The following is a 13,608-nucleotide window of genomic DNA, read 5'->3' on the forward strand; positions in this document are numbered from 1 at the left end:
GTTGTGCGAGTCCAATGGTAGAGTAGAGAGGTTTAGATAAAGGGGTTTGAGTGATCAATTATCAGTATTTAACCTGACAAAAAGATATGTATTCTATGTTATCCACATTATATTTCACCTGCAGCAGCATTGTGAAATTTTGTAATGATATGTTTGGCCAATTAACTTTTAAATGCGTTATTATATTTAAACTGCAAACACATGAGTGGAGGCTCTGCATTAAAGACCCACAAATGGCAGCTAAACGTGCTACTACATTTCTCCCAGACACGGTAGGAAATTAAACTGAATGTGGAGGATTTTAACTGTGACGATGAGAGTCCGTTTTAGATGACGAAGTAGTTGTCCCAAAGCTTGCATACTTTTCTGCTACACACTCAAAAGTATGTACTTTTTTTCACAGTTAACTAATTTAGGGGTCTGACTGACGTGCCTGGAAAAGTCATGGAAATTAATTTTTTCTAGTTACTATGTTTCGTAGTTGTTTTCAGTTCCAAAATATGGCAAATTCTTTGTGCAATCCCTTTTTGATCTCAATAAAACGAATCCTTATCTATTCTTGTAATTGCAAATTGCTGGAAAAGTTGGAAAAATTAATTGATCAAAAGTATAGAAACCTTGAAGATTTGTTAATTGTGCAGGATAAGACCAGGGGAAAACATAAAGCAAAACAAAGCATAGCAAAGTATTTTTCATTAGGATGAAAAATCGGGGGGAGACTAATAGTTTTTTTTGCATAGAACTGTAAAAAACACACCTAACTGTGACATTTATTAGTGCATGTATTTCAAAAGGAGACAAATATGGCATAGCACTGCATTTTTCATTAAAGTAAATCAGGTAGAATTTTAGGTATTTATTTTGCATTTAGGCAAAAAAAAATTATTGGACACTGGCACACAGTATATTATTAACAGGCAACTAGAAAACATCTCATTTTAAAGTAATGGGATGCCAACGTAAATAAAGACCTGGTCCAGTTTGGACTGAACTTGGGTTATAACAAACTGTCATTCACCGAATTAACCCTATACCTATTTTTTGTGTGTGTTTCCTGTAGGTCAGACCACCTGTATGCGTTCTTTGTCCAGTGGACCCCTGATGTGTACGGGGAAGGGCTGAGCGGAGAGACCCGGGAGCCTGGGTTTGTAGTGGTTAAAAAGAACCAGGATGCTGAAAGTGGGGAGCACGACAAACCAGTGCCTGATATCACATTCAAGGACTGGGAGGTATGAATAATAACTACTGTAAGATAACAAGCCTTAACCTGTTATCCAAAAAAACATCTATTAATTGGTAATTCTACTGACTAAATACCTAGAAAGTATTTTATGCATTCATGCAATATATTTAAATATAATTCACCATTTTAATGATTTATTTGATTGTCATAAATATTAATACTGCTGTTAATTCATGCATGTGTTTTTAATTGAAATGTGTGTGTTGTGTGGCTTTGATAATTAGGCTGTTTTTGTTGCAGATGTGTTGTCATAGACATGTGATCATGAATATGCTTACATGCTGTTTATGTTCTCTCCCGAACACATGAGCCTGTTATTCACAGCAGCATTGGAGCGTGTGTGTGTGTGTGTCTGTTTTTTTTTTTTTCAGAGTTTGTCCTCTTCAGCCACTTCAACCATGTTTATGCACATAATAACATTTAAGTATGAATGCATGCTTGTTCCTGTTGCCAGTCACTGTCAATGTCCAATTACTGTCTTGTTGTAGTGTCTTATTTTCATAATGACATATTTTCCTTTCAAAGGATGTGATGAACTGGTATGTAATGTCCTTTCATTGTAATGTGCGTTTGGCTTGGCTGTTACTGTATTGAGTGTTTGTCTGCAAATGGACACAATCATTTCATCATCCCTCTTAAACCACTTATAGACTCTAGTGAGCAAGACCATCTGACTGATAAATGCAGATTATGCTTTATAGTCAAGATAATACGTGTGAACACTCAATGAAGAAGATAAAGACGGCATAATAATTAATTGCCCAATAGCGATGATCCAGATAGCAAAACCTTTTTTTCTTTAACATGTACTATTTGATTTTATTTAATTTTTGCTGGGATATTTGCTAGGATTTTTCATATATATATATATATATATATATATATATATATATATATATATATATATATATATATATATATATATATATATATATATATATATATATATATATATATATATATATATATATATATATATATATATATATATATATATATACACCGATCAGGCATAACACCGGTGAAGTGATAACACTGATTATATCTTCATCACAGCACCTGTTAGTGAGTGGGATATATTAGGCATGTAGTGAACATTTTGTCCTCGAAATTGATGTGTTAGAAGCAGGAAAAAATGGGCAAGCGTAAGGATTTTTAGCGAGTTTGACAAGGGACGAATTGTGATGGCTAGACAACTGGGTCAGAGCATCTCCAAAACTGCAGCTCTTGTGGGGTTTTCCCTGTCGGTAGTGGTCCGTCTTTATCAAAAGTGGTCCAAGGAAGGAACAGTGGTGAACCGGCGACAGGGTCATGGGCGGCCAAGGCTCATTGATGCACATGGGGAGCGAAGGCTGGCCCATGTGGTCCGATCAAACAGACGAGCTACTGTAGCTCAAATTGCTCAATAAGTTAATGCTGGTTCTGATAGAAAGGTGTCTGAATACACAGTGCATCGCAGTTTATTGCGTATGGGGCTGCATAGCCGCAGACCAGGGGGGGTGCCCATGCTGACCCCTGTCCACCGCTGAAAGCGCCAACAGTGGGCACCTGAGCATCAGAACTGGACCATGGAGCAGTGGAAGAAGGTGGCCTGGTCTAATGAATCACGTTCTCTTTTACATCACGTGGATGGCCGGGTGCGTGTGCATCACTTGCCTGGAACACATGGCACCAAGATGCACTATGGGAAGAAGGCAAGCCGGCGGAGGCAGTGTGATGCTTTGTGCAAAAGACTTAAAGATTCTGCTGCTAACATCCTGGTGCCAGATACCATAGCACACCTTCAGGGGTCTACTAGTCCATGCCTAGATGAGTCAGGGCTGTTTTGGCAGCAAAAGGGGTACCAACATTAGGAATAGTCATAATGTTATGCCTGATATATATATATATATATATATATATATATATATATATATATATATATATATATATATATATATATATATATATATATATATATATATATATATATATATATATATATATATATATATATATATATATATATATATATATAAAATCAAGCCCGGTTTTTATTTTATTTTCCCAGCTCTCAGGAGGCCATTTTTCTAGGCTACATAAATATGCATTTTATTTATAATATCGTCCAGATAGCTATTTGTCTTTTTATAAAATATGACTCAAGCCCCATGCAGCCTCTTATCTGGGCTGGCCAGAGGGGAGGGCACATGAGTTCATGCTTTTCTGTTGCCCTGCCATCCTATTGGTCCCTGTGGGATATAAACAGCCAAAGCCTCTAGTTCACTTCTAAAAGTGTCTGTACCTCCGTGGGTCCACGTGGATACTAAATATTGGATACACACCTGCATATCTTGGGGCTTTCAGCAGAAGTGATGTTTTTCTCCAGAAGAATTAAGGAGGGATGTCAGCTGACGCCCAAATACAGCTTTGGCCTGGTAAAAAAAAAAAAAAACGAGCCCTGTGGCTCTAATGTTTGTGTGTGGCTGAGTGACTTGTGCTTAAGTGCACTTGACATGCACATTGAGTGTGGTTATGTATCAAGCAGCTGTAGCTTTCCAGGCTTGGTAATTGATGTAATTCAATGCAGACACTTTTTGCAGTAACCTAGCGTACTTATACTTTGCAGTTGCATACAGTGCAATATGTAATGCGTTAATGCAATATGTAGTGCGTACCATATGATTAACGCAGTTTCTATAAGTTAACCAAAACGCAACACGTACCGCGTTGTCGGTCATTTTTCCACATGAAAATGAATCCGTCGAGTGTTCCCTTTTAAAAGTTTTGTGTTACGTTTACATTACGTTTACAACAACTGATCTGATCGCAATGAAACGGAACGGAACGCACAGATCACGGTGGGCTGCGTCTAGTTGCTTTGAACGCAGGTCTGTTTTACCTTGTTGACATTCTGTGTTAAAAATGCAACGCTCTTATGGTCGCGAGACGCTGTAAACAGCAAGACGCAACGCGAATGCAAATCTGAATGTCGTGTCTGAATGCAAATTTGCATTCAAATATGAATGCAAATGTGAATGCCGCACGATTACATCGATTTAAATCCAAATGCAACCTCCATATTATAGTTTTATCAAGAAAAGCTTGTCAAAAAGACGTCTACTTGGCTGTTTTATGAACATGTTAAGAGCATTAGCCTTGTAGCCTATACATAGACTGCATATAAAGCATGCTTTCAGTTTGTAGGCGTTAAACCAATGGAATTACTAGATGCCATTCTGGGATGGGCATTTGGATATGTTAGGGAGGGCAAATTAAATCTATAGTTGGGGCAAAGAGTTCTGGGCAATGTGTTTTTTTTAATGAAACAATTTCAGCTGTAGCCTATGTTAGTCAAATCTTTGGAATGGACTGCAGATGTGAGCCAATACGCCCCTTAAATGCATAATACTTTCAAAATAGTAAATATGGTAAGACTTTACAATAAGGGTGTATTAGTTAACATTAGTTAATGCATTAGATAAACATGAACTAACCATGAACAACACCTCTGTTCAGCATTAGTTAGTCTTTGTTAACGTTAGTTAATAAAAATACAGCTGTTCATGGTTTGTTAATGTTAGTTCACAGTGCATTAACTAATGTTAACAAGATTTTAATAATGCATTAGTAAATGTTGAAATTAACAAAGATAAATAAATGCTTTAAGTGCAGTTCATGTTAACTAATGTAGTTAACTAATGTTAACTAACGAACCTTATTGTAAAGTGTTACCGTAATGTGTGTGTGTATGCAGGCAACCATAGCCACACCTCTGGCTACACCCATGTTATAGTGTAAAATTCTATATTTCAGCTTTGAAAACATTGTTTTTATGTTGCTTTGCGGCATGACATACCGCTGAGCAGCTGGTCTGTGAACATTGCAGATGTCTTTTCGGTGACGTGTGGTCCGTCTTTGAGACGGTGTTGTTTGATCTCGTCAGGTGAATCCTGTTAGATTAAACTGATTCGTGGCACATGAGACCTGACTGCAGCTGCCTGGGTAAACATATGGGTCAAGAGGGAATTAAAGTGTTTTTCTGAGTCATTTGGTATTTATATTTATAGGCATTTTTATTTTGGACTCGTTTAGGTTGTGCAAAGAAAGTACATGTCTTGAACTAACATGTCCCCTTCCTCCATTTCCAATTGATCATTTTAAGCAGAAGAGAAGTGTGCCACCACGTAACTTCTGTCCCCTCACATACTAATTCTTTGGTGTTGGGCTGTTTCTCATGCAACACCACTATTCTGTCTGTGCTTTAGGTAGTTTCTGTGACTGAGTACTACCGGCGGATAGATGCACTAAAGAGTGAGGACCTGCGCTCGCTCTGCAAACGTCTTCAGGTGCCACATGCTCAACTCCACACAAACCATCACAAAGGCCACATCATGTCTGCCGATCAAGGAACATTAACTTCAACATGAGCTGACAATTAGGATACTGTCAGAGTGAAACATCACGTATGAATCCACCCATATCTGATTTTTCACAAATTGAATGAAAGAAGACTATTCTACTGTTTGAGCTAAATCAGAATGCATTACTGTCTGTATTACAGAATTTGTTCCTCTTGATCAGCAGATTGCACTGGTCTTTATGTGGAGTGTGGAATAATAAACTGGCCCTGACTTGAGATATAGCCGTTTTTATATGACATGACATTTAAAGGCTGATAGAATGTCTGCAGTAGTCGGCTCCTGAAATTGGATATCTGGATGACAGGATGGGTTTTAGATGGCTTGAATATGAGGAAGCGATAAATAAAGTAAATAATGTTTCATGATAATTAGTCACATGCTGTCCCCCAGAGCCCCTTCCTGAAGGGTTTGATCAAGTATCGAAACACAACGTTGTTGCATTTGACTGCAGTGCTTGTTCTGACTTACTCTTAAGACAGCATTCATCACACTATTCAAATCAACATGAAATTACAATAAAAACAATTTTCTTTATTAATACACTTTCCTGGCACTGTGTCTGATTCGTCACTGCATCTTATTCCAATGTACCCTTTAATCAAAATGTAATAATTTACAATTATTATATTATAAAGTATATCATTATACTTTTAGATCATAACAATACAAATTTGCTCCACCCTTTCCATGGAGTTAGTTCACCCAAAAATTCAAAAAATTGTCGTCATTTACTCACCCTCATGTTGTTTCAAATCCATAAGACTTTCGTTCATCTTCAGAACACAAATTAAGATATTTTTAGAGCGATTTCTGTCCATTGAAAGTCTGTTCACCCACAACTCTGACGCTTCAAAATGTTAATAAAGAGATCATAAATCCCCCCGAAATGATTTGAGCAGAGACATGATTGCTTTATGATTACAGATTTAATTTAGGCTTTTATTAACGTGTAAACCAGATCATTTAATAGGTTTGGAACAAGATGAGGGTGAGTCATTTTCCGTGAACAATCCCTTTAATATGTAGGCACTATTAGAAGGTAAATGTAGTAGGAAATGCAGACTTTCTAATAGTTATTACATTAGCCAGCATTAAAGAAGTGGTCAAACTTGTATGATTGACGTAAAATGGATTGTGCGTCATTTCATGTTGATTTTAAAGGAAAAAAACTTTCCTGAAAGTGTGTTGATGAGGTCTCACTAACCCAATTCCTTGCTAACATGAAAACAGTGCAAACATCCAAGAGCGTGAGGCTTTATTGAACACATTGTTCTAACTATACTGAAAAACAAATATCAGCTCCGAATCTGATGTGTATTGGGTGGAACGTTGTCATGTGTTCCTTGGATATTTGCCTTGGTTTGCATTGCTGTTGGCGAACTACTCTGTTTTCCTGCTAACCTTTATTCCTGTGCTTAACTACGGTTATACTTTTCATCCCTTAACTTGAGAGCCATCCCAAAGTAAAACCCTTTGTAACATTCTCCTGGCAGCCAAATCTCGCTGATCTCCATCCATCCATCATTCTCTGCCTACATCAGTTGGGCTGTACTGATGTAGAATCACACATTACCAGATTTAAAGCCTTATTCTTTTGGCTGATAAATGTGTGCCGCTGTAAGCTTTACTCCTCACATCCTGTAGTGCGACTTTCTCCTTTATTGAGCTGTACTGTTTATGATGCCCTCTGTGACTGGACATGATACTATTTCCAAATTTTGCAGATGTTCTCTTACCTTGAGAGTACTGTTTATATAGCATATTTCGGATGACTCAGAATATGTTATCTGATATGAATGATTCCGGTTACCTGCAGTGCAGTACTAAACAAAGTCGACAGACAGACAGATAGATAGTGCTCTCAATGTAAGACAGTGTTTGCCAAATTTTGGGGATTCAAATTGTGCAATTATGCTTATTAGCTCTTTCTCTTTCTAATACTTAGATCACAACCAAGGAAGAGGTGAACTCCAAACACATGGTGAAGAGTGACCCAGAACCCGAATCATTCAGGCCCAATCTGAGTGAGCCCAGTGATCTGCTGCAACCCGATCAGATCGAGAAGGCAAGTCATAGTTTATTTTGGTCCATATCTATATGTGTTGACCTAATCACATTTATCTCTGATGCACTATTGAGTAAGGAACCACTCCTTCATCTTTTGGCTAGTTCTCATGGGACTTCCGTGACATTTTCATTGTCTACCTGTGGCATTTCAGTTGTATAATTGGCTCCCAGAGGCCCTTATTTTTAGTATACCTTAACTATAAAGTTACTTCCCATGTGCCCTTTCTGTACTGTCCTGATCTGTTGGGAGGTTTTCTTTACTCACTTCTGAGCTTTTACCCCAATCCTCAGCTGGCCAAGCACCTCCCACCCAGGACGATCGGCTATCCCTGGTCCCTGGCGTTCAGCACGTCCAAACACGGCATGAGCATCAAGAGCCTGTATCGCACCATGCAGAGCCAGGACTCCCCGGTTCTCATGGTGATCAAGGACAGTGATGGACAGGTATGCTTGAGCTTTTTCCAGATTCAAAATCTGTAGATTGTGAATATTGTGTAGTTTCACAGCATGTAGTTCATCAAATATTCAAACAATCGTTTTGGCTTATTTTCGGCAGCTGTTTGGAGCTCTCGCTTCAGAGCCATTTAAAGTCAGTGACGGCTTCTATGGCACCGGAGAGACCTTCGTTTTCAGCTTCTGTCCAGACTTAGAGGTGGGAACACATAAATAGATTAAGGCCCTGTTTACACTAGTTTTAAAACGCATAACTTTAGCTACAGTTTCGCCTGTCGTCTATACTACTCTGTGTTTTCGAAAACGCTGCAAACCCCGTTTTATTTAGAAAACTCAGGGGTTGTGTTTCAGTGTAAATGGACCAAAACGGAGACCTTTGAAAACAAAGGTGAACTTAACTGACCAGGGCTGCGTTTCCCAAAAGCATTGTAAGCCATTGTAAGCGTTTTCCCAAAAAGCATTGATCGTAGAGATCGTAGGTGGCTATTGTTCTATGATCAACTTAGGCTTACAATGCTTTTGGGAAATGTAGCTCAGAGCTACCTCTTTTCAACGGCTCTATAACATACCAGCCTCGACGACCGTCTAAACCAGTGGTCTTCGCTATTTTTTTTCAGGAGAGCCACACTGATAGGACAAAATCAATAGGAGAGCCACTTTTACCGCAAAGTTTCAAAAGTTACATCCAGTCATAAATAGCATGTCTGCTTATCAGCCTGTCATCCCTGAACATACAATATGCTATGCAATAAATACAAAAGGTAGATAGATAGTGGGTAGGCATGATATACTTTAATGTAAACTTTCTTTTAGTGCTGTTTTAAAGTAGATTATTCACACATTTTTCTGTTTAAAACACGTTTTTAATATATTTTATAATGTAATAATTTCACAGTACATCACCAAATGAATGTAGAAAAAACAAAGACTGTATATTTTAAATATTTGTTCGATTGTATCTTTTTATCAATGAAGGCCAATACTAATACTGATGTCTCTATGAAATAGACCCTCCTCCATTTTAAACTTTAATTATAGTCATTCAACATGAGTGTAATTGAAGGCTTTTAAACATTTATTAGGCTTCAAACTTTATTAGTAGTTAGTGCTGCTGTGACTTTAAGATCTGCCGCTGCCGAACATGACGCGGATCTGGCGCGCTGTCACACGCTTCCCATTTCCTCACAACTCTTAAGTTCATTTAAGACATTATTTAATTTAAAACTGTTCTTCTGAGGATGCTCGAAAAAACGGACATTTAGGCATAATTCTGTGTGTTATAGTTTGTTCAAGAGCGAAAGGGAACTGGATTCATGATGCTGGCACGTAACCCACACCACTCAACCTAGCTGACAATGTGTATCATATGCACGTAAAAAGTCCTTTTGGCGTATAAATTGCACAATAAATACAAATTGTGTTATAGATACACATTTCATGAGAATGTGTTGATCTATAAGAGCACATTCGCCATTAATAGCTGTAAAAACAGTCAAAACTGGCATAGACATAAGGCAGCAAGTTTAAATATCCTTTCTAGTCTGTATTTCCATCTTTTAATGCCGCTGTTTTGGGATATTTTTTAATTATTTGTAATAGAGCAGACACTTTGAGTTTTTAATGGGTTACGTTATAGCCCTGCTTGTTTTTATGAAATGTATGTATTGACTGCATGATCATTTCACCGTATTATGTCCTGCCATGCAAGCCGCGCAATGAGTAACACTGGTCTAAACTATAACATGGAGACGGAACTGCTTGCTTTGCTGACTTTGCGCAGTAATTTTATAATACTGCAGCTGCCTACATGCGCAAGAGGCAACTGTTTACACTTGTACTTGCATGCTCATGTGTGCACGCGCAATCATGTGACCTGCGTTTTCGGTTGTGTAGTGTGGACTGAGATTGTTTCTGAAACGCAGTAGAGATGAGGATCGTTTTCATTTTAAAACGCACTAGTGTAAACAGGGGCCTTAGTATACATGTTGATCTTAGATGAATGTTGTTAATGAGTATGTATAGTTTTATTAATGTATATTAGAGGCTTTAATAGTAATGGTATTATAAATTAGTATGTTTATATTCGATTTAATATTGTATTTAAAGTGTGTATGTGTATGTATGTATGTATGTATGTATGTATGTATATATATTTACTGATGAGCCAAAACATTATGACCAGTCACAGGTGAAGTGAATATCTGCTAACAAGGCCACATATTAAGGTCTGGGCAGATCAGATGGTAAACAACAATCAGTTCTCATAAACAATGTGTTGGATGCAGGAGAAATGGGCAGGATTAAATATCAGAGCGGTGTAAATTCTCACCACCAGCAGTGGTGAGAATTTACCAACAGTGATCCAAGGAGAGACAAACCACAAATCAGCAGGGTGTTGGACACCTCATCGTTGCATGAGAGCAACGAAGGCTAACCCGCCTGGTCCGAGCCAACAGAAGGTCTATTGTGGCACAGGTCACACAAAATTTTAATGATGGTTATGGAAGAAATGTGTCACAACTGTGTAGCTGTAGACCAATCAGAGTGCCTGTGATGACCCCTGCCCACTGTCGACTGCACCTACAATGTGCATGCGAGCATTGAAACTGAATCTTGAAGCAGTGGAAGAAGGTCACCTGATTCGACGAGTCCCGTTTTCTTTCACATCACATGGATGGCTGTGTACATGTGCATCATTTACCTGGGGAAGTGATAGCACCAGGATGCACTATGGGATGACAACAAGCCGGTGGAAGGGTGTGATGCTCTGGGCAATGTTCTGCTGGGAAACCCTGGGTCCGGCTGTTTATGTGGACGCAAATTTGACACGTGCCACCTACATGAACATTGTTGCAGACCAGGTACACCCCTTCATGACAGTGGTGTTCCCTGGTGGAAGTGGCCTTTTTCAGCAGGATAATGCACCCTGCCACACTTTCTTCTGGAATTGTTTGAGGAACATGATGAAGAGTTCAAGGCTTCAAATTACTCAGATCTCAGTCCATGTGGTTTGGACCAACAAGTACCATTCATGGCGGCTCCACCCTGCAACCTACAGGACTTGATCTGCTGCTAATGTCTTGGTGCCAGATACCACAAGACGCCTTCAGGGGTGTTGTAGAGTCCATGCCTCTGTGGGTCGACGCGGTTTTGGCTGCATATGGCGGACCAACAGCATGTTTATATAATGTTTTGGTTCATCTGTGTGTTTATGTATGTACATTGCATGTCTTTGTATATTGTCTGTTCCTGCCTTGACTGTTAACATTGACAAACAACTTGAACCTTTCTAGGTTTTCAAATGGTCTGGTGACAATATGTTCTTCATCAAAGGAGATCCGGATTCCTTGGCGTTTGGTGGTGGAGGGTATGTAAAGAGAATTGGTTGCCATGCACTTCCTCGATCAGTGATTTAATGTCTAAATTCACTTTTATTTGTCTCCTTTTAGGGGTGAATTCGGCCTGTGGTTGGACGGCGACCTCTATCATGGCAGAACTCACTCATGTAAGACCTTTGGAAATCCAATGCTCTCGAAAACGGAGGACTTCTATGTGCAGGACATTGAAATATGGTCCTTTGAATAACACCCTACTTCCCCCCACCTCACAGACTCTGTACAAAATATAAAGGGGTTATGAGGCCACAACACTAGACCCCCATAACTGATTGTACACCCTCCACATGGCTCCTAAGAAGCCCTGATAGAGGCAGAGCAGATATACAGTGTAAATTGCACTTACTTTCTGGAAATGGTCACCATGGGTGGGTCTTCTTCACTGGTGTCCCAACGAAAGCTTCATATGAATACATTGTTTTCCCATTTGCAGCCTGAGGTCCTCTAGTCTTGAGGATAAGGAAGGGCGCTAATGGCTGTTTCAGAATGTTTAGTTCCAGACCTTCCCAGGAGTCATACAACATTGGGTTTTAAGTCCTACTCCCTACATCATCTGTAGCATTGCATCTATTTTAAGCACTTTTAATATCTTAGCTGAAAACCCCTTAAAATGCCTGTGCACTCACACAGGCTCTATATAACCAAACACCACTATTTAAATGTAATATTCAGTACCGTGTTGCTGTAAAAATGTGGTGTAACATTGAAATTAACGTGTGGTGCCCTTTTCATATCAATATGCTTTCCTGTAAGTCCTTTGTTCTGTCTGGGAGTGCTGTAGTTACGCCAGGAGAAACATGCACATCTTTTAGGAAGCCTTTCTGGGGGGCGGGGCATCTGAAGGAACATATATATATACATATATAAATACATATAGCAATTATATATTTATACCTTTATTAGTGTACTGTGTACATAACTACTTCCCATATTGCTGTTATGTGTGACAGTGATACGGTTGACGCTACTGTCCTTGAAGTATAATCTCAGTTGTACATTTTCCTTTGTAAATTTGTTCCAATAAATACATTTCTATATACACACAACATTAACGCTAATCCAATGTGAACGTGGAGTTGTTAGCAGGGAGTTTTCGTCAGGTAACCGGCCTCTTGAGACTGGCTCATCTCGTCAGTGGTAACCTGGGAACCATATATAAGGTGACCTGGGCGTTCGAGGGTGATGAAATGAATGGTGCAACCAGAGCCAGTCTCTGGGGCTTATGGATGACTGCTGTCAGCGATGATGAGAACGGCTGTTACTGCAACATTTACAAAGATCCACATCGACACAAGTTGCTGAAAAACAGAGAAAGTTGATGGCTCTTTTAGCAGTATTATGCCTTGAATTTGAGGCCGAGAGATTGCAATTTCTCATTGCCGCCAGCTGAAAACATGCCCAAACATTTGACCCGACTGTGCGCGTCTGTTGTCAGAGCAGGCGTAGCGCTGTGAAGGTCTGATGCTCTCTGCATGCCGTGTGATCGCTGAGCTGAAGGACTCAGACGCCCCTCTAGGGCCACCTGCACATTTCTGATCTTCCAGTATTTGATGGCCGTGTGGAAGCTCAAAGAAATGTCATTAATCCCCTTAAAGATTCCTAACAGATTATGTATCATGTATTAATCACAATAAAGTCTATGTAATAATGGTGTTTTTGCGTGTATGTGTGTGCATGAAGGAGAGAGGAATATAAAGTAAAGGTGAGGTCACATTTACCGTTGCTTGGTGAAATTTTCCCCAAACAAAGTTCCAAATGGCCTCACAAATGACCATGTTGACCAACAGAAAGCTGCTTGGTTTGAAGATTAACCCTGAGTGAGTGGTGCTCCATGTATTGCTACACTTTTGATAAACCTATTTTGCTAATGTGATCATGTCTTAAATTATGGTCACGTTTACCATTGCTCAGTGTAATTTTTCATGTAAAATCCAGTTTCAATAGGATTTCACATGACAATGTCCCGTAAGCACGAAAAATTTCCCAATGCAGATTTTGCATCCAAATGGTATTGTGAATTAGCAGAGTTGACCAACCAAAAAACTGC

The 13,608-nt window shown here is 39.1% G+C and overlaps 1 protein-coding gene across 4 annotated transcripts in view; it reads left to right on the forward strand.

Annotated features, from left to right (window-relative positions):
* The window catches only part of oxr1b (oxidation resistance 1b), an 86,514-nt gene extending 73,300 nt beyond the window's left edge, over positions 1-13,214 (forward strand). For 2 of the 4 annotated variants that reach the window (XM_079828441.1, XM_079828442.1), the window contains exons 11-17: positions 1,061-1,229; positions 5,491-5,571; positions 7,592-7,711; positions 8,005-8,157; positions 8,270-8,365; positions 11,460-11,533; positions 11,616-13,214. In XM_079828441.1, coding sequence (XP_079684567.1) covers positions 1,061-1,229; positions 5,491-5,571; positions 7,592-7,711; positions 8,005-8,157; positions 8,270-8,365; positions 11,460-11,533; positions 11,616-11,751 — 829 coding nt within the window. In that variant the 3' untranslated portion in view covers positions 11,752-13,214. Of the gene's footprint in view, positions 1-1,060; positions 1,230-3,476; positions 3,661-5,490; positions 5,572-7,591; positions 7,712-8,004; positions 8,158-8,269; positions 8,366-11,459; positions 11,534-11,615 lie in introns of those variants that run through there. The other 2 variants (XM_079828444.1, XM_079828443.1) reach the window with 2 other exon arrangements.
* The last annotated feature ends 394 nt before the right edge of the window (positions 13,215-13,608 follow it).

Source organism: Gobio gobio, assembly GCF_949357685.1.
Source record: "Gobio gobio genome assembly, chromosome: 11".
Lineage (NCBI taxonomy): Eukaryota > Metazoa > Chordata > Actinopteri > Cypriniformes > Gobionidae > Gobio > Gobio gobio.